General features: G+C 42.6%; 2 protein-coding genes across 6 annotated transcripts in view; both read left to right on the forward strand.

Annotated features, from left to right (window-relative positions):
- Nucleotides 1-1869: 1869 nt before the first annotated feature.
- Nucleotides 1870-10158, forward strand: LOC120629423 (sodium-independent sulfate anion transporter-like). Its single transcript, XM_039898364.1, has 10 exons — nucleotides 1870-2098; nucleotides 3106-3276; nucleotides 4977-5197; nucleotides 6395-6548; nucleotides 6667-6831; nucleotides 7472-7633; nucleotides 7756-7856; nucleotides 8206-8394; nucleotides 8462-8629; nucleotides 8707-10158. Exons 1-10 carry the CDS (start codon nucleotides 1870-1872, stop codon nucleotides 8950-8952), a joined length of 1806 nt encoding a protein of 601 aa, XP_039754298.1. The 3' UTR covers nucleotides 8953-10158.
- A 4748-nt stretch (nucleotides 10159-14906) lies between these two features.
- Nucleotides 14907-20358, forward strand: part of LOC120629149 (prominin-like protein) — a 58275-nt gene continuing 52823 nt past the window's right edge. For all 5 annotated transcript variants that reach the window (XM_039897951.1, XM_039897953.1, XM_039897954.1 and 2 more), the window contains exon 1: nucleotides 14907-15519. In XM_039897951.1, the coding sequence (XP_039753885.1) occupies nucleotides 15264-15519 (256 nt within the window). In that variant the 5' untranslated portion in view covers nucleotides 14907-15263. The remainder of the gene's footprint in view (nucleotides 15520-20358) is intronic.

The following is a 20358-nucleotide window of genomic DNA, read 5'->3' on the forward strand; positions in this document are numbered from 1 at the left end:
CCAATTTCCAATCAAATGAGTTAGTTACCTGATAACTTCGTGTGGTAAAGGGTCTGCCAGCCATGTCATATCATTTTCTTAAAACGCTAACTTTTGGAAACTTTTTCTGAAAACTTAATAGCCGTAATTTATCTGTATTTTTTCTCATTTACTGGGATTCATTGTCCGGAAAGTGATAATTATTTGTCCGAAAGCCTTCTCATACTCTGCTTCAAAAGCAAGCCCTTGCGTGTTGTGTAATTGTAAGTACCTGAGCTCATAACTTCGGAAGTCATTTACTCTAAAAGTATTTGGTGTTAACTATTTATTGCTTGTTACGTACCGCCGGGTGCTGCTACGCTATGTGTCGACACACGGCGTCACACGGCACTGCCGGCACGCCGCGGCGACGGTGCATTTACTCGTGATATAGATTAACTGATAGTGTACAAAGTTTATTGGTTACGAATAAATCTGTAATGTTTACATGTTTCTTGTTTTTATTTTTCAATTCGATACTTCATATTCAACAGTGTCGTCCTTGCCCTCTCCTAACTCCCAAACTTGCATTGTGAGAAGCAAATTACAAAAAAAATCTCAATCAATTTATTATATAAATTACCTAGTACTCTAGAATCATTTTCAATTCAAGTCTGTCTGTTTGTAGTGACACTGAACCGGACTCCACCGAGAAGTTCTCGTAAGAGATTTTCTCTTTTCCTCCTCCGTAAGTAATAAATGTGTTTTAACACATTGTTTAAACTTGCATTGATCCAAGGAAGTTAAATAGGGGTTAAAAGTTTGTAAGTTACAGAGTACTTAGCGCCGAACGAACGCACGCAAGTGCCGGCAAGAAACTCATCAGGTGCACTTTTTTAACATCAATGTATTTCAATTTAATAATCATTACACCAGTAAATTGCCAAATCGTTAGTTTTTTTGACACTCTTTATTCATCATTGTATTTCTATGTTGTTCACGTTGGCGAACATCGCATATGACAAAACGCCTATGTTTTGCATATGCAGACGAAATAGCGGACAATCTCGATGGGCCTTGTAAAAGCACGAGTCTGGGGAAAATTGTCGCCGACATTTGCATCGTGTTAGCACAATATTATGCTAATGGGGACTCGTTGGGTGCTAAACCTGCTTTGGTTAAGTGGAACAATAAAACGCTTTATCGTATTATGATAATAAATTAATGAATGAATAATTTGTACTTTTTTAACTGCCTCGGTGGTTTAGTAGTGAGGTCACGGGTTCGATTCCCGGGTCGGGCCTCAAATCGTTCGGTGCCCACCTAAAATAGTTAGTAAATTGTTACTTCGAAATTGTCGGTATCGGTGCTTCGGTATGCAGGTTATAGACGTAGGTAGGATAATAATCGTGGGTTAACTTAGACTTTGTCCAGGCCTGATAGGCCTTCTCTCAGCAGTGGAACTCTGATAGGCTATCGATAGATAGTCCGTTTAGAATTATTGCACAACCGAATAACGGTAACGTCGTCGGGTAAATAGCAACGAAGACATCATAGCCGACACGAAGCGCAACCATTCACCGTATGTATTTTCTAATAAGGATTAAAGGTTACGCAAACTCGACCTTATCACCATCCTATCGGGCGGGCGGCCGGCGCTCGGAGGACGGCTTCGCATAAAGATAATGAACGAGGCGCCTCTCTGTAGTCCTGAGCCGAGCGACACACCGCGCGAACGTTTCCGCGGATCTTCGCAGTGCCGTGCGCCGACGACATCACATTGGGCCAGGATCCTACTCTGTTCGCTCCCGGACCGAGCCCTCCCTGCCGGTCGTCTAGCTCCCGGTCCCGGTCGTCTCGCTCCCAGTCCCGGTCGTCTAGCTCCCGGTCCCGGTCGCCGGTGCGGGTCGCATGGCGGAGGCGGAGGTGCGGCTGCGGGCGGCGGCGCGGCGCGGCTGGCGCGCGGCGCTGGCGCGGCGCCTGCCCGTGCTGGGCTGGGCGCGGCGCTACGGGCGCGCGGACGCTGCGGCCGACGCTGTGGCGGGCCTCACGCTGGGCCTCACGCTGGTGCCGCAGAGCATCGCCTACGCCTCGCTGGCCAACCTGCCGGTGCAGTACGGCCTGTACTCCGCGTTCGTGGGTGAGTCCCGCTTCGTTCCTCGCGGCCTCCTTTTCCTTATAAGTAATCATTAGCAAAGCAACACTTCGCAGGGCCAGCGAGGAACGCGCCCCGTGTCCATCCTGAGGCGTAGCCTTATGTACCTATAATTACACCGGCAAACACCGCCTTCAAACTGGAAACTTCGAACTCACAGCATTGCATACATGCTGCTTTCCAGTAGAAATAAGCATGGTAGGAGCCCCAAAAAGCTCTACTGTCGCAGGCTCCTGACGACGTACCACTGGCTCATAGGAGAGAGGGATTCCGCGCTAAGATCCCACGCGCACACCGATCCCAGTACGCAGAGGCTCTCACAAGACATACTTACTGGTTTTCGAAACGACGCGTTTTTTCCCTCGTTTCTAATGTTATTCCATATCTCCGTTACACGTTAATCGATTTTGTTGATTTCCGGGTATTCCTGTGGGATTTTAGAATGATACCTGTCGACAGAAGATAACTCATCAGGCAACTGGCTTTCGCAGCTAACCACTAGCAATTTATGCAAGATTCTATGTACAAATGGGCAAAATATTTTGTACCATTTTCATCACCCTCATAATTTTATAAATGTTACCATCTTTCACCTCAAAGATGGCAATGACTTTGGTCGCTGCATATAAAAATTTAAGGAATTTTCTTCTTGAGCAAGTGGCACAGGAGTCGAACCCTAGACTACTGTCATTCACTCTAATGAATCGTTGTTTTTACTCTTACGAGCACCATACATTTTATGAAACATTAAAGATACCTAACTACTAGATTAAATAACAATCGTCCCATCATCCTGTGGTCTGAATAGTTTGTCGGAATCGCCTCCAAAACTGAGAAATATTCGGCCTTTGTCAAAATCAATACAAAACCTTCCGGACATCTCGGCTTTAAGGACACCTCGTAGTCCATACAGAGGAATCCAGACAAATGCCTCACTAAAAGTACATACTGACACATACGTATTTTGTAATAACCTCGCGCACCGGCCGCAGGCACGATGCTGTACGTGGTGCTGGGCTCGGTGAAGGAGGTGTCCATCGGCCCCACCAGCCTCATGGCGCTGATGACGCTGCACACGTGCCGCGGGCTGCCCGTCGACTTCGTGGTGCTGCTCACCTTCCTGGCCGGCTGCCTCGTGCTGCTCATGGGACTGCTGCGCCTGGGTGAGCTGCTGGTGTGAGATGCGTGTGAGCAGGAGGCTAGAGATCTTCGGCCTCGAAGGAATTTAGAATATCACTTCCTCTACCTGCGAATGAGAACGTCAACTTCTCGATGGAGTGTGAAATTTACCATTCCGCACTTAGCCAGCGTAGTAAGTAGACTACGGCCTAAGCCCTCCACATTCTGAGAGGTGACCCCGTGCATAAAGTGGGCCGATGATGGGTTGATAAAGATGTATAGGAACATTCCTGCCTGAGGCACCTTCCACGACCGAGACTACGTCATTCGGCTCTGAGCGAGAGAAGCGTCCTGCTTCAAGTTTCATAGTAAGTAATGACTGACGGACCAAGCACATTGCCCTTGGTTGTAGTTGTACCTAAGTGGGAGAGCGTCGCCTATACACCGAGCAACACTGCGTAGCAAACGCAAGGGACACGTCCTGCAACATGCCGCCCTGTGCTCAACAACCTGAGACGTACCTAGATGTAAAACCACATGTGCCCGTAATTACACCGGCTATCTCGTCCTTTTGGTTGCAATACAGCATTGCAACGAAGCTGCTTACCGGTCGAAAAAAGCAAGGCTATCATACTTCCCAGGACGAGCTCTGTCACAAAAAGTTCTATTACTTATACACTCGTGAAGGATCGTATTTTACAATTCATCGACACGAAACTTTGTAATATAAGTTTTGTGACTCAAGATTTTTGATCGTAAGAAAATTTGACTAAAGGGTAAGTTACTACCAAAGTACCCAACTTAAGAGAAGCGATTTCTTTAAGTTGATGACGTAAAAATTTATTGACGATCAGATGAGAAACTTCGGCGTGATGAGAAGACAGAATTACGGGGTATATAAATTTTTGGAAAAAAGAATTGTGCTCGCGAGGACTGTTCACAGAATTTTTAATTTAAACAAATCCGTCCTCTTCCTTCGGTGCTGCAGGTGTGGGCATGCGAGTCCTTGTCTCGCGAGAAAAGCTTATTTGACTATATGGACCTCAGTCCAGCGGACCAGAGCTCAGCAGACCTATTAACGACCTCGGACTACTTTAACCTATTGAGTCATCACCAAAATATTTTACCAACACGTTGAACAAAGCAATAAACAACGTCTTAGGGAAAACCTGAGACGCTTACTGCTTTGATGTAGAATCTAAAACATTAATAAAAAAATATTAAGGTGCCCACTTATTTTTTTTTGTAAACAAGTCTGTATTAGTTCACGCTGAGGAGAGATCATAAAACATCTGAACGCTAAATACCTTTTCATTGTAGTAGTCCTAAATTATAATATTGCCCATGTCGACAAGTACATAAATCAAAAAGGTAAACTATGTACAAATGCCCGACTAATGTTTAATGAACTGGTTAAAGTGTAATAAATTATAAGCTACTTAAGTATTATCGTGTTGTGTCAACAGGTATTTGTAACAGAAGCATGCATTAATATTTGCCCACTTAATTTGGGAGATGTGTAATTAATGTTTAACTGATTTGAGCGACGCAAACCTTGAGATAGTGGACACGTTGTTGAAACAAGATCTGTTAAATTATATATTTAACTCCATTTATTTATGTAGGTGTACTAATCGAACCATTTGTAAACGGGCGCAGTCCATAGGGCCATAGGGTTCGAAGATTATACCCCGAAAGCCGATGTCGACGTTACCCTGTGCAATAACATCTCCGGAATGGCCAGGTTTCCTGGTGGAGCTGATGTCGCCGTCGGTGACGCGGGGGTTCACGGCGGCCACGGCGCTGATCATCGTGGTGTCGCAGCTGAAGGGGCTGCTGGGCCTGAGCTTCGTGGCGGAGTCGCCGCTCGACAACGCGCGCCTCATCGCGGCGCGCTGGCGCCACGTGCGCCCGGCCGACTGCGCGCTGGGCGCCGCGTGCTGCGCCACGCTGCTGGCGCTGCGGGTGAGTGCCGCGCCCCTCAGCCCCGTGCGTCGCTTCCAGAAGAAATACTCACAACAATAACATTTCGTCCTTGTTTGGACCATGAAACGAACCATAAAACGCACGAAAATCAGAAAACTCAGTCGGATGAGCGTTGATTTATGAAGTTTACGTTACTTCTTAGAACTATACCAAGCATAGACATAACATTATTATATTTGTTTAGCTCTTGCGTGTGAGCTAGGAAAACATGCCCGCGAATGATTATACCTACTTAATGAACACGTTGCTATCAGATAGGTACATCTATTGTTTAATATTACATCGAGCCTTGGAACAGGCTATTATTTTCACTTTGGTTTCGATGAGTTTATCCGCGAAAATTTTGACTTATAGGTACCATTACCTGCGTTTAAAGTTTTTATGAATAAGTATGGTTTAACACCCCTTGAAAAATCCTCTTCGTGACTATCTGAACAATTATTACAGGCCTTAACAATCGGTTAGCCGGACCAGATAAATAGACGTTTCGTTTGTTCGAAGTTTTCATTATAATATTTTCTAAATAGGTAGGAGGTTATGTTATATAAATACATACACAAACATTAAAGAGGTGCCTAAAATCTAAATGTATTCTTTGTGTCTGTCATATCTCCCAATTGAATTGTAAATTTGTCATCACGCCTTACAACTTTCCAGAAAGCTGAGGCAAAGCCAACGACACAATATCCATCAGCAGTTTTTAACCCGGAAGTTAGGATTTTTTTGTTTTTTCACCTCCATTTCTAGTAGAGTATTAAAGACAAAATTGGATGAAGCCCTCCAACCTTAATTCGATCTGAGTTTAGACCATATAGAGGATACCCTCTATGACTCCGTAAATGCTTTGAGAGATGTACTTCCAAGCAGGCCAGGCCAGGTTTATACAACTTAGTCCTTCGCATTCGTTGATCAATAATATTATATTTTATAGTAGATAAGTTCAACAAATACATTGCTTGAACCAAATTGAGCTAGGACCTTAAATAGATGAGGGACTTACTCTTGGTGTTTACCTATCCTCTTAGCTTCGAGACCGCTCAAGTCGACGTGCTGTCTACAGAACACCTAATCATTACGTTATCTAAGGCCGGCTACCGGTTATCTTTATATGTTTTTCTTATGAGAAAGGAGGCCTGTCCACGAGGACGATAGCTATCAAATTCATGTTTTGTGCAGAAACTGAAGGACATACCCCTCAGCGCCAAGCGGCAAAGGCTGAAGAAGCTGCTGTGGCTGGTGTCCATCGCGCGCAACGCGCTGGTGGTGCTGGCCGCGTCCGCCGTGGCTTTCTGCACACACGACGCCGACGCTCCGCTGTTCAAGCTCTCTGGTAATGGGCCATACTGGCCCCAATTTCCCTAAACCTTGCAATCTCGGGATGTCTGTCAATAAGTACAAAGTTTTATGCGATTCTGGATTGGATTAAAAGTTGAGGTGTGTGCGATCAGGTAAAGTGGAGTCCGGGCTGCCCAAGTTCGGCCTCCCGCCGTTCAGCACCACGCTTGGCAACCAGACTGTGGGATTCGTTGAGATGGTGGAGCGACTCGGCTCGGGGCTGGCCGTACTGCCCTTCGTCATGGTACTCGCTAACATCGCTATCGCCAAGGCGTTCAGTGAGTATTGCTTTATTCTTCAGAACTTAGAGGACGATGCGACTGTTACATTTTTGTAGTGCTTGGTGAAAGGCTGACACCACGAGTCGTTTGCGTTTTGAATCATCGTTTTGCGTTTGATTTCCCTTCTAGAATGTAAATTTTATCAGTTTTTATGAGCCATAAAGGAAAGTTGTAGCTGATGTTTAAATTCATGAATTCAATGGTTTTTAGTGATATATTACAGACTTAGAAAGTCCAAGTCGCACGGTATTGTGATAAATTATAGGTTAGGTAACATAATAAGAAAATGAAATACCTATTTATAGCCAATTAAAAATTAAATTTCTCTCAACAATTCGAAACGTGGTATCTCCCATTACAATCACTATTTATTCTCACGGAAAGGTAACCGTCTTCCGGTTATTACATTTCCTAACATGGGTCATCTGCCCACATCCACACATGAACTCCGAAAATTACTATTTATCACTCTCGTCTCGACAAAGTTCTATAATACTTATCTCTTACTATTGACACACACTAGATTCACTGTTTTTCGTGCTTTTTGGTTACTAATGCCACGATTTTCTTTTTCCCTTGAATACTCGCGCTTCCTTCATTAGGAATTATGCATTAACCAATGGTTCCGTCGCGCCAGGCGTGGGCGGGCGCGTGGACGCCACGCAGGAGATGGTGACGCTGGGCGTGTGCAACATCGTGGGCGCCTTCGTGCGCGCGATGCCCACGTGCGGCGCCTTCACGCGCTCCGCCGTGTCGCACTCGTCCGGCGTGCGCACGCCCGCTGCGGGGCTGTATTCCGGTCAGTATCGCGTTCTCATTGGCTCGGATACCGTTTCCACAAAGAAGAATGATTGCTGGTGATTTATGTGTTATGTCGGACGAAATTTATTTATTAAGTGATTTTGTAATAATCGTTTTTAGGTATAATCACCTTGCTGGCCCTCAATTACCTCACACAGTACTTCTACTTCATACCCAAGGCGTGTCTTTCGTCTGTGCTCATCTGTGCGGTTATATTCATGGTGAGTGAAATTGTGAAATTTGAAAATGACTCCGCCGAGTTTGCGATGAAACAATAAAGTTTGGCGAGCAAAAAATATCTAGTACGCTTAAAAGCGAGCTCGAAAGCAATCTGCAAGAGAGAGAAAATTTACCTCCATCTATGGAAGATCGTTACATAGATTGAGTTTCCTTCCCGAAACCATTCGAAATTACGAAGTTCGGGGTCAGAAGCGAGCGCGCGTCGGAGACATCTCGGAGTAGACGATCGGGAGGAACGGAAGCGGCGTTATTGTTTTGGATGGTTAAATTTCGGAACCGTATCGACCGTCTTATGCGAGTTCACGTGCGACAGAAGACGTGTGGCCGCAGATGGACCCTCGCGGGCTGCTGGCGCTGTGGCGCGCGAGCCGGCGCGAGGCGGGCGTGGCGCTGCTGACGCTGGGCGCGGGCGCGGCGCTGGGCGTGGAGGCGGCCGTGCTGGGCGGCGCGCTGGCCAGCCTGGCCGCGCTGCTGCGAGACCTGCTGCGCCCGCCGCGCCTGCTGCTGGCCGCCGACAAGGTCTGCAGCGCTCCGACCGGCAGCTCGTGCCCCTCGCTCCGACTGACCACCACTGCCGCTCCCGCAGGCCGGCGGGCCGGGCGTGCTGCGCGTGCGCGTGCGGCGCGCGCTGGTGTACCTGAACGCGGAGCGCGCGGCGGCCGACGTGCGCGCGGCGCTGGCGGCGCGCGCGCTGCACCGCGCCGTGCTGCTGGACTGCGGCTCGCTGGCGCTGCTGGACCACAGCGCCGCGCAGGTGAGCGGCGCGAAATCTGCATACTCATTTATTCATCTCCGTTTTTCTAAAGCGTCTCTCCCAACCCAATATTTCAGGTGCTGAGCCGTCTTATGGAGGAATTAGAAGAGCGAGGGCACCACTTGGTGTTCTACAACGTGTGCCCGGAGGCGCTCGAGGCCCTGCGCCGCATCCCGCGGCTCGACACGCGCGCGCTCGGCGCCCGCTCGCTCGCCGACGCGCTGGCGCTCGCGGCCCAGCCCCCCCCGCCGCCCGCCGCGCCCGCCGCGCCCGAGACGCTGCCGCTGCTGGGCGAGTGCCGCTCCGCCGCGGCGGAGGTGTGAGGGCGGCCATCGACACTAATCTATTTATTTGCTACAATGAAAACCGCATGGCGCCCGGAGAGTAAGGTAAAAGTATAGGACTGGGACTCGAGTGATGGATTAGATAGTATAGTTTTATATGTTCATTCTATTCTATATTAAAACAAAGTAAGACGGGATTACAATAAGAAGTGAAGATGTCCTTGTGATTGTATTCGTAAAACCAAAGAGTTGTTATTGATACAGATACGAACCGACGCACGTCCAAATAATGAGTATGCTACGAAACCATGGTCTTTTGACTTGACAGTATCGTGACGTCATTCTCCAGAGTTGCACGTAACGACGCGCTGCGCCACTGCGAAAGGCTCCTTAGCTAACTGAAGTTAGAAAAGCGATCACCCGCTACTAACTTCATTCTGTGACCTGAAGATATTGGACTAGTTTGATTATATTAAATCCTTATACTTATATGAAATTGGCGTTTCATACAGTCGGTTTTTTAAATTATAAAATATTTATTTTATAAAAGTATGTATTTTCTATTACATTTACCATTGCTATTTATGCACTTTTGTCATCTCATGGATAGTTCGTGAATCCCATTTCCAAAATCCCATTCGGACGAGAATCGTATTCAAATCTTTGAAGGCGCTTTGGACTACCCCATCGGAGTTGAATTGTTCCCCTTGCATGGAGTTATACAAATTTCGTAAAATATGTTAATCTGTCGGAGCAAGGTTAAGGGAATATGGTGGATGTCTTAGACATTCCAATTGACTCGGTAGCCGCCTGTTGTGCGGTGTGTTATAGTGGCCTCGAGCGACTGACCAGCCCCGGTTGTTTAGCAGCTTGCTATTCCATCATGGCTTGCAGTGGCTGACCATAGACGTCCGCCGTAATCGTCTGACCGGATTTAAGGAAGTTGTAGTAAACGACACCACCAAAATTACTTGTGAGCAGACTAGTGCCAAACACGCACAAGTAATTTTTTAGTCAATTTTCGCTTTGGGCAGGATTTGGCAGGTTTGCCAGGGATCAGCCATTGCAGTATGCGTTTCAGATTATCGTACAGGATCCAACACAGCTTCGGCCCAAGCTTGCCCGATAGTACAGTAAACCATTAGTGCTATGGTCTACGATATTTGTTTGTTTTTTGTATTATGTGCAATATTTGGGTAATTTAGACAAATATTTAATTAAAATGAAATGTTAAATATTGTTATTATATATGCTTATAATAATACTGCTAGTACTGGTAATAAAAATAAAACCGCAAGTATCAAAATAAATAGATGCTGAACATTAAATTTCTTTTACTTTTCCTTACCCTCCTTATGATTTATTTTTTTTAAACAGAAGGAGGGTAACGTTGTGTACATATGTGAATCTAGTCTGACCCCTCGGGGCACTCATAGTCATCATCGTGCCAGCCAACGATCGTCCCCCGAATTTAAAGTCTTGAAGGGAGTTCTAAATACCACAATCTTGTCCCGCTCGTTCGTTAACTATCAGAGGGCACCACGGACAGTTTAGGTTGACGTTTGGGGTCGAGTTTATGGTATCGCCGCTCTCCCCCTTACCCCCAAATCCGGAACCTGAACCCGGACACGACCTTCAGTATTAAAGTGTCTACCTGCTAAAGCACTGGAACTTAGAATAGGAAAAGCTTACTCTCGTTTATTATTACACATATTTTATTTGGATATTATTTCCACTTATGCGCCAATACTCTGTGAGTTATTATATTATCAAAATTAAGCTTAATTTGCTATACTCCGCGAAAAGCAGGAGAATCTGTGTGGTGTAATTTATAATTTCTTCAATCCTTATACCCCACACCAAACAGATCTTCGGCAATATACCCTGTACGCACGTTTTGCTCCGAAACCGGAGCATCATCAGGAGATGTTGACTTTACAATGAATAATTGTTAAGTGAAAAATTCGCCAAATATGTCGCCTTTTATACCTTTCTGACCCCCACCTAATCTATCTAAGCCCCTCCCACCTCATTAGTGCCTCTGAATATGTTCAATAGAGGTGAAGTTGATAAATTTATTTGTTCGTATAGTAATTCGAACCTCCCATTCCTATGTTTAATAATTTCTAATTGTTCCCTCAAATCAAGTCTCAACCCTTTGTCGCAAGCATGTAATATTTCGTATGAATGATTACTGGTTACGTTATGTCCACTGTCTAAAAGATGTTTTGCAAAATGAGATTTTTCAGGATGGTTATGATTGAAGGCTGCCATATGCTCTTTGTAACGTGTTTCAAATTTACGTCCGGTCTGACCCACATATGTGGCGTGGCATTCAGAACATTGGAGTTTATGTACCCCTGATCTGTGCTTATTGTCCAATCTGTCCTTACCGTTACAAATAGCTCCTTAGTTAAGAAATAGATAATAAATTATCTATTCCATTAACTAAGGAGGATTATAGGAAAGAGTTATATGTCATTTATCACATGGCAAATGCAAATGGTTACAATTCAGGTTTGGTTGATAGCATAATTAAAAAGAAACAACAGAGGCTGATTGCTAAGGAGTTATACGCCGTACCAATGGACAAACTGAATAGGTATAAGACCAGTCTGACTTACTTCGGATCTATATCAGAGCGTGTAGCAAGGATACTTAGATCACATGGAGTTCATGTGGCTTTTAGAACAAATAACCAACTGAGAGCTATTTGTACAAAGAACACACGTTACAAAGAGCATATGGCAGCCTTCAATCATAACCATCCTGAAAAATCTCATTTTGCAAAACATCTTTTAGACAGTGGACATAACGTAACCAGTAATCATTCATGCGAAATATTACATGCTTGCGACAAAGGGTTGAGACTTGATTTGAGGGAACAATTAGAAATTATTAAACATAGGAATGGGAGGTTCGAATTACTAAACGAACAAATAAATTTATCAACTTCACCTCTATTGAACATATTCAGAGGCACTAATGAGGTGGGAGGGGCTTAGATAGATTAGGTGGGGGTCAGAAAGGTATAAAAGGCGACACATTTGGCGAATTTTTCACTTAACAATTATTCATTGTAAAGTCAACATCTCCTGATGATGCTCCGGTTTCGGAGCAAAACGTGCGTACAGGGTATATTGCCGAAGATCTGTTTGGTGTGGGGTATAAGGATTGAAGAAATTATAAATTACACAACACAGATTCTCCTGCTTTTCGCGGAGTATAGCAAATTAAGCTTAATTTTGATAATATATCATGGATTTCCGCAAAGTAACGCCTGCTTCTATCCAATACTCTGTAAGTTGATAAAGCTGTGGAAGAGGATAATTTTTTATCATTTCCCCGGGGAAGATAATTGTCTCCTGCCCAGGCTAGCCGCGCTTGGATAAAAAGTAACAATATCATGTCAAAACAGAGATAAGCAATTTGTGAAGGCTTCGATAGGTTGTAACTTGTCTATTTATCTATGCTTTAAAAGTTGTTTATACTAAGAAGTTCTTTCACTTGAGTTTATCATTTATTGTTCTTAGTCTGAGGCACAGCCCCCCAACTCGCGTGGCTACTGCTACTGAATATATTAAGAACAAGTTAAGATCTCTGAAGGAATAACATATTAAATCCAAATATATTTCTTTAAGATACTCTGATATGGTATCATTGATTTTTCTCTTTTTAAATTCTTAACAATGTTTAAAAAAATATAAAACACTATTAAAAATTTATAAAAAAAATAACATCCACCCTCCGCTTGCGGGGTTTTTGAATACCCAAGCGACCGGCGGTTAGGGCTTCAGAGTGAGGAACCTTATCACAATACGCGCCGTTTCAAGGACTACTACCTTCTGTATCCGACCCTTGATCCAACAACCAAGCGAAAGCTTCTTAAGATGTTGGTCGAAGCTTTTCGCGAGAAGACCATTCACTGAAACGACGATCGGAACAATAACGGTCGACTCAACATTCCACATGGCGGTAATATCGTGAGCAAGGTCTAAGTATTTTGTTACTTTTTCCTTTTCAGCTTTCACCAGATTATCGTCATGTGGAATGGTAATGTCAACAATTATTGCACGGCGCACTGATCGATCGACTAGCACTATATCAGGTCTATTAGCTGTAATATACCTGCCAGTGATAAGCGTTCGATCCCAGTAGAGCAATGCACTGCTATGTTCAAGAACTGACGCCGGGTCGTACCTTTAGTAAGGCATCACAGAATCGATAAGGCCAAACCGAAGAGCAAGTTGTTGATGAACTATCCTGGCTACTTGATTATGTCTGTGCAAGTATTCGCCGTTAGCAAGATGAGAACTTAGAGAAACTATATGCCTGAGGGACTGCCCAGGACGATGACACGCTCGACATATGTCTAGAGTGCCATCTTTCATAATGTGTTTCCGGTAGTTTCTCCTCTTGATGATTTCGTCCATAATTGCACAGACAAAACCCTCGGTTTGGTCTCAAAACTCAAAACTGGTCCCGACAGGGCCTTGTAGAATCTGCCATGCAAAGCCTTACTCTTCCATACCGCCACACGTACGTTACTAAGTACTTGTGGCTTGCGCCAGTTCTCTTTGCCAAGGAATAGTGGAGTAAGACCCTTATCTACTGCAACGACATCGTTACACATACCCACATTCATTCTAAGAAAATGATTTATAAGATTGCACACGTCACGATTATGAAGGTTCTTGGCATTCAGAAGACCTTGTCGAACTTTACAGTACAGGGTGTCCAGTTCAGATTGAGTCCACTTTAGAATGCCAAAAGTGTACCTATATGAGTAAGGGCATGACCCAGCTATTAAAGGCACGTACCTTATTACCACCTGATAAAAGACTCTTTAGTACTCAGGCGGCTAAAGAAGCGTTCCTGCACTACCTGTTTCATGTGCCCTACCGCAATACCAAGTGCTTCTGACCTTCCAAGATATTTATAGGTCACCCCTTTACAGGTATCAATGATGAGGAGTTCCTTTGTACCACGAGACCGGGACTTACATCCATTCTGAGTATTGGCAAAAATATTATTTGCATTGACATGCATCTGACATAGCATCAGAAGTCGGTGGTTCCCCTCTCTTTGAAAAGTAAGATTCTGATGGTATCGGTCATAACGCTCTTTGTATCGCATTGATTTATTTTTAATTTAACCTAATGCATGAAATCATAACTAAACACGAAACACTAGAGAGACAACATCGATGTTTTTTTCAAATATCGATGTATCGTTTATTATTAAAGTTTTCGTTAACAACTCTACAAGAATATAATGTTAATTACATTATATTAAAATATATAATAAAGTATTTAATTTAAATCTACATACATTTATAATAATAATCTTTATTAAAAGGTATAAACCCAGTTATTAAAATATAAGAAGATAAATTTAAATAACAAAATTTAATAATAAGTAATAAAAATATTGTAAAAGCACGTCCGTCATAATACCACATAGTTTATGACCCTCTGCCAACGTGCTTAGACTTCATACAATTTGAATATATACATTTCCGAGTTAAAAATACAGAAACTTTACAAATGTTATGTAAATCTTCACATACAGGAATATGAATAAGACGTACGATTTACTCGTAAGTGCAGCAGAAAAGTTTACTTTAAAATGCATAATTTGTTCTTCTTTTGAAATGCATATTTTATGTGTCTATTTAATAATCAAGTCTATTTTAAAGTAATTTTTGTTTACCTAAAATATAAACATACAGCATTCGCGATAAGGTATTTTTGAGATGGACTAAATATCTCTATGAATAACTACTTTAGCAGGCCTTCAACTTGTTAATTATCAAGGAAGAATAAGATGCCAACATTGTTGTGTTAATAAAAAATGGGCTTTTCAACGATGAATCGATTAAACCCCAATCGAATGATATTATTAGTGCTCTGTCATTAAAGTACATTCCTCTACAATTCCAGTACTCGCTACTCTGTGAGTCTGTAGTCTGTGCTTTTCAGTCATTCATTGTGCAGTCCATCGACCGATTGGACTCGCCCGTCGCTTTTATTTAGTGTATTGAGGAACGCAAGACACTACAAAAACCATACCAATTATGACTTAAAATTTCTAAGGAATTAGTCAGGGTATTACTAATACTCCGTTTTAAGCTTACAAAATAAAATTAGAAGTCCTTTCCATATCGAGTTTACTGTGAGTGACCTTATTCGTGTTTATTTATGTTTGGTGAGCGGGTACCTTTGTGTGTTTATTTTGCAAACAACAAGTTTACCCTAGCGAAGGAAATTGTTCAATGTGCATAAACATGTTCGGAGTGCGGTGCTAGAAGTGTTATGTTGTGGAGGCGCTGAGAGCGGCTCGGCGGCGCGATGTGGGTGCTGGTTCTGTGCGTGGTGCTGGGCGGGCGGGCGGCCGCGGCGCAGTCGTGGCTAAACAACATCACGGAGCACCTGCGCGAGGGCACGTCCAGCGTGCTGCAGATGGCGCCCGTGAACTACTCGCAGCCGCAGCTCAATGCGACGTACGCGGCGCACGTCGACTTCGACATGCGGGCCATGGGCCACCTGTACAACTCTACGCACGCCGTCATCGACGCCATTGCCAACAAGCAGGCCTACCCGGAGGGTGAGTGCGCTGTTGCTTTTTAATACACATTTCTAAAGAAAAATCGATACTAAAATCATCAGTCGGAAATTTCTAAGTACCCAGATATTTTTCTGTTTACTTATCCTTTAGAAAATGGGGTGTAATTGACGTATATGGAAAATTAAAAAGTATAGTCTCTAAGTAGAATCTATAATTCAGTATCTATGATAGTCACTTTTACAGGCTGACATTTTAATAATGCCTGGCGAGAGACCAGTGACAATTTATTGTATCAGGCAAAACTTGTATCAGGCAGGGGATATAATCAATAATGATAGAATTGAAATTTTTTTTTCATGGTCCACCTGCTATAGCGGGAACACAGAATAGGAGAATTTACCCTGTTTATTAATACACATATATCAGTCAGTGCTTTGAAAGTTGATAAAGCTGTGGGAGAAGATAAATTTCTATTCTTTGTCTTGGCAGATAATTGTCTCCTGCTCATGCTAGCCGTGCTGTAAGTTATTAACATGTGAAATAAACCTCAAACAACAAACATGAGATCCTTTTCACCAGTAGTCCCCTGCTATAAGGAACTTCTTTGCAAATAAATAAAGAAAAACAGAGTTAAATTTAATGATATTTCTACAGTTTCAAATAGAGTAGAGTAATTAGAAAGTGAGTAGCAAGGTGAACTGCTAGGCGTAGAATGTTTGAGTAATATCAACAAATAGATCACCCACTTTCAATATTTGTTCACTGCTCTGTGAATATTACGATTGCCTGATTGAAATTGCAATCAGTAACTAATCTACATGAAAGGAAAATAATTCAATATTCAATCTTATAATGGCATAAGTTTTACAATATATCAAATGAAGTTGCTGGATGAACTATCTTAACTCCTGGGCAAATGCCACAAAAATTGATGACTTGAATTGATCTTCAGTATAATTTTATTTACCATGAAATTTATTTAATTTATCAATAAAGGCACCATATCATAAATAAATCTAGGTATCAACTTAGCCTGAGTTAACACTTTGTTAGACAGAACATTGTTGCCAGTTGACAATATAATTGTGTATCCGTGCCTTAAAGCTGTGCTTTTCATACATCAAGATCATTCGTAGGGACACTGATCAAAACAGTTTGCTTTTACGTGTCTGCGGTCACACTTCACTTGATATTTAAATATTCATTAACTCCACCAATCATGCTACACTGGTACATGCAAGACCTGATTGGCACATAATAGTGCTGCAACTCAACAATGCTTGTTGATTTAGTTTGATCAGTGTTGCTGCCCCAACAAAGCCTATGCACACAGCAACAGTAAACAGATACAAGATAATGAAGGTTAAAGCTTTTATATGTATAATACCTTGGTTATATATATTATCATACTTTCAAGCTTGTTATATTTTGTTTGGAACGCTGATACTTATGGGAATATTTTGTGAATATCTTGACTTTACAAGGGTTCTTAACTATTTAAGATTCCTTCTAAGAAGGAACCTTTATAATTTCACCATGTCCCATCCCCAGCTTACCTCTGAGACTTTTAGGACTGGAAAGCTAAATTTGGCGTGGTTGTACACTTAACATATAATCACGGTTAGGAAAAGAATCTTGAAGGAAACGTTATTTTTAGGGTACATCTCCCCTATAATATGTTAAGTATTCTCGTCTCGTCTTCATGGCTTTCGCAACTCCGTAACTCCAAGACCAAGTTAGTTACAGTTCGTTGTCACAAAGTGCATTGGAAGTTGAGCGTGTGCAGTGCGGCATGGCGCGCGGCCGTCGACCTTGCGTGTCGTGTCTCGCATCCTAACGAGCCGCTCCACCGCTGCTCGACGCGCCTGACGTGACTCTATCGCACGCAGAGTCATCACTCGCAACCATGGTACCGCGATGATGCGTAACGTGTCACCATGGCACTTGGTGAGATCAGAGCGTAGTCTGTGCCAACTGTCCATGTGGATTGTAGAAGGAACTGTTGTGTCGTAACTGCAATCTATGGTGGCTGTTCTGCCTACTTTCTCTGCTGGCCCACGTACTCAGTAGCTTTTCTAACAGTTACTATCCGGTGGCGACCCGTCATCTCTGCACAAAAGTTATTATCAGCATACAACTAGCGCTGCCAATTATACGTTTTGTATGAAGAGGACCAGTTGGCAACTTGTTGGAGAAGTTTCGGAATCGGGCAGCACGTATGCGTTGATTCACAGATATAGTTAACTCCATGAAATTATATTGAATAAAGTTTGATTTTACAAGACTACACCAGAATGTTTAAGTCTCCAGAATAAAGTTTCAGAGTTCATCCTGTTGAACTAAGACAACAATACTCTAGTATTTCATTATCATAAAATTAATAGAATTGCTGATTCTCCTTTCCCTTGATGGATTCTTCTTTATTTTGTCTAGTCTTGTGGAAACGTCTGTGATCAACACTCGTCGGTGTTAGTGCCCGAGACGTAGCCACTGCATGGTGCGAACGGAGTACACTTCTGATTGGCTGCAGGCGTTGTACCGCGGGGCTGGCTGTACATCTCGTTGCCTCCCGCTTGGAGATTGTTAATTCAACAGCTCATACTTTCATGCGCTAACAAATGAGAGCTTTTGTGCCCCAGTCGAATGCGAATATTCATAAAGCAACAAAGCACTTTGCTCCATTTTATGTTGAGACAAAAGTTTTCAGTTTTGCCCCCAGTATTTACGCACATTTGGCCCTGCTATCGAGTGGGCATTACGGAGCTATTTTGCTCAAACAATACCACTCACTTAAAAATAAGCATTGAACAATTCAAGATTTCGTTAGAAATTTATCCTGGGTGTAAATTAAGCTTGTCGCATGACAAAACAAATCTGTCCTGCAAATTTAGAATTTTGGAGCAATAAATCAGATAGTTCAATCAGCAGGCCATAGGATCATACGCTATTTGTGATAATAAAGAAGGTTACTACGTTCACTAATTCCGTAATGGGTATACCTAATGGCTTAGCACTTATTACTTGGTTTTGATTATTTAAATTTGACTCAATAAATTCATCAAACATACATCAAAGGGCTTGCGTGTGTTGCTTTAACCGTGTGTGTGATGCGCATTAATGTGCCGTCAGACCTATTTGACTGCTTACACGTACTATAATGAAACCTTAGGATATCCTACCACGCGACAATCTCTGTGTCTTAAGAACCAAAACCCTTTCGGTGTCGAATCCTTAAGGGACAATCTTGTGACCAACATATTTATTATAAAGCTCACTTGTTCGGTGCTGTGATGTCCCTAGGGGTACTCTCCCCTAACCTGTTAATGTTATTTGAGCAAGTTTGTGGATAGGCTAGCGCGACTAATTTGAGATAGATAGATACCATAAGTCGTAACTTCACAGGAGCGCCGACTCAGGTTTAAGAAACTTGATCCACGCTTTATGTTGTAGGTTATAATGAGTACTTTCAGTGTATAAGTGCATAATTTGTATGTATAACCAGTGGCTATACATACAATTATAAAATGAAGAAAACCTCCAGCACTAGTTTTCTCAGCCCACGTTCGATAATTAATTTTATCGGCATAATTTTGCTACTTTTGGTTACATTATTGCAATTTACTTAAGGATCTCTAATTTTTTTAAGTGAGTATGTTACTTCCTGATAATTTAACTTTTTTTTTTAGTGAAAAATGGATAAAATTTGTCAGTAGTTTGGAGCCTATACCATTCAAATCTTTCCTCTTTATAATATTAGTATAGATAATGTACTTCTGGTAACCTCAGATCTCGGGCTAGATTGCCCGCTGGGGCAATTTGGGAATTTATAATTTCTGAATTTTCTCTGGTCTGGTTTGGTCCGATTAGGGGTATGCTCCCTAATAGGTTAGCCCGCTACCATCATAGACCCTCTAGCATCATCACTTACCACCAGGTGAGATTGCAGACAAGGGCTTACCTTTAGTGGAATAAAAAATTACCTATGATGATGATGGATTTACCTATTTTTGATACAGCCGCTGCACAACTGTTAACGACATATTAGGATACCTTTTATTCTGGGCTACAGAAATTATAAAAAACATTGTCGAACCAATTATTGTATTGATCAGTAAGTTATTTCATTCTTAAAAGATTTCCCTAATTAGCTTCGAATTCATCCCGAGGTTTGAGGCACGATAGTCTTCTGATCGAGGATAGTTGTATTCTTTCATAAAGTAGGTACATTTGCTTTCTGGTAGCGTTTACGTATAATTAGCCTCAGAGACTCGATCTTCGTCATTACAGACCCTAGGATTAGGGTCGTCGACAATGCCCATCTCCGATAAGCCAATGAGAAGATTGCCAAGTGCATCGACTCGCATCGGACGCGCTTGGCAAGCTCACGACATTGCCTTACACAATAAAGTGTAATGTGTGCTCGCGTAACTAGTTAACTCACATTTATGTTGTGTTAACAACTTTCGGATGTTATGCTACTGCCGAGTCAAAGTCAATGCCAACTTTACTATTTACATTCATATGAATTAAATTAAACACGTATACTTCATACGGTCCTGACCTATCAGGCCTCTTTCTCTCGTTTATTGTTGGCTCCATCATTAGGTCCCGAATACCACCATCCGGTGAGGCCAAACTCGGCGGCAGACCGGCTCGTTAGTGCGTTGCCGTCAGAATAGATATAACACAGCTCATTATCAAGTGCTTGAAGAATAGATTACGAATATTAAACCAAAAACAGGCATACAAACGATGTTAGTTGAATAATCGCTTGTAAAAAAGAGATCATTTATTTTGTAGAAAGTTCAAACAGCGGAATAATTGGTCTAGTAAAATTAATTTTCTCTATGTAAGTAAGTACCTTATCCTTTACAAACC

The sequence above is a fragment of the Pararge aegeria genome, chromosome 14 (assembly GCF_905163445.1).
Source record: "Pararge aegeria chromosome 14, ilParAegt1.1, whole genome shotgun sequence".
Classification (NCBI taxonomy): Eukaryota; Metazoa; Arthropoda; class Insecta; order Lepidoptera; family Nymphalidae; genus Pararge; species Pararge aegeria.

What these genes read in the sequence shown, in the direction of transcription:
- LOC120629423 (XM_039898364.1), top strand. Translation starts at nt 1,870, where the DNA reads ATGGCGGAGGCGGAGGTGCGGCTGCGGGCGGCGGCGCGGCGCGGCTGG. An exon ending in CGCTATCGCCAAGGCGTTCA is followed by an intron (nt 6,832 to 7,471) that starts GTGAGTATTGCT and finishes CCGTCGCGCCAG; the next exon opens with GCGTGGGCGGGCGCGTGGAC. An exon ending in TCTGTGCGGTTATATTCATG is followed by an intron (nt 7,857 to 8,205) that starts GTGAGTGAAATT and finishes GTGTGGCCGCAG; the next exon opens with ATGGACCCTCGCGGGCTGCT.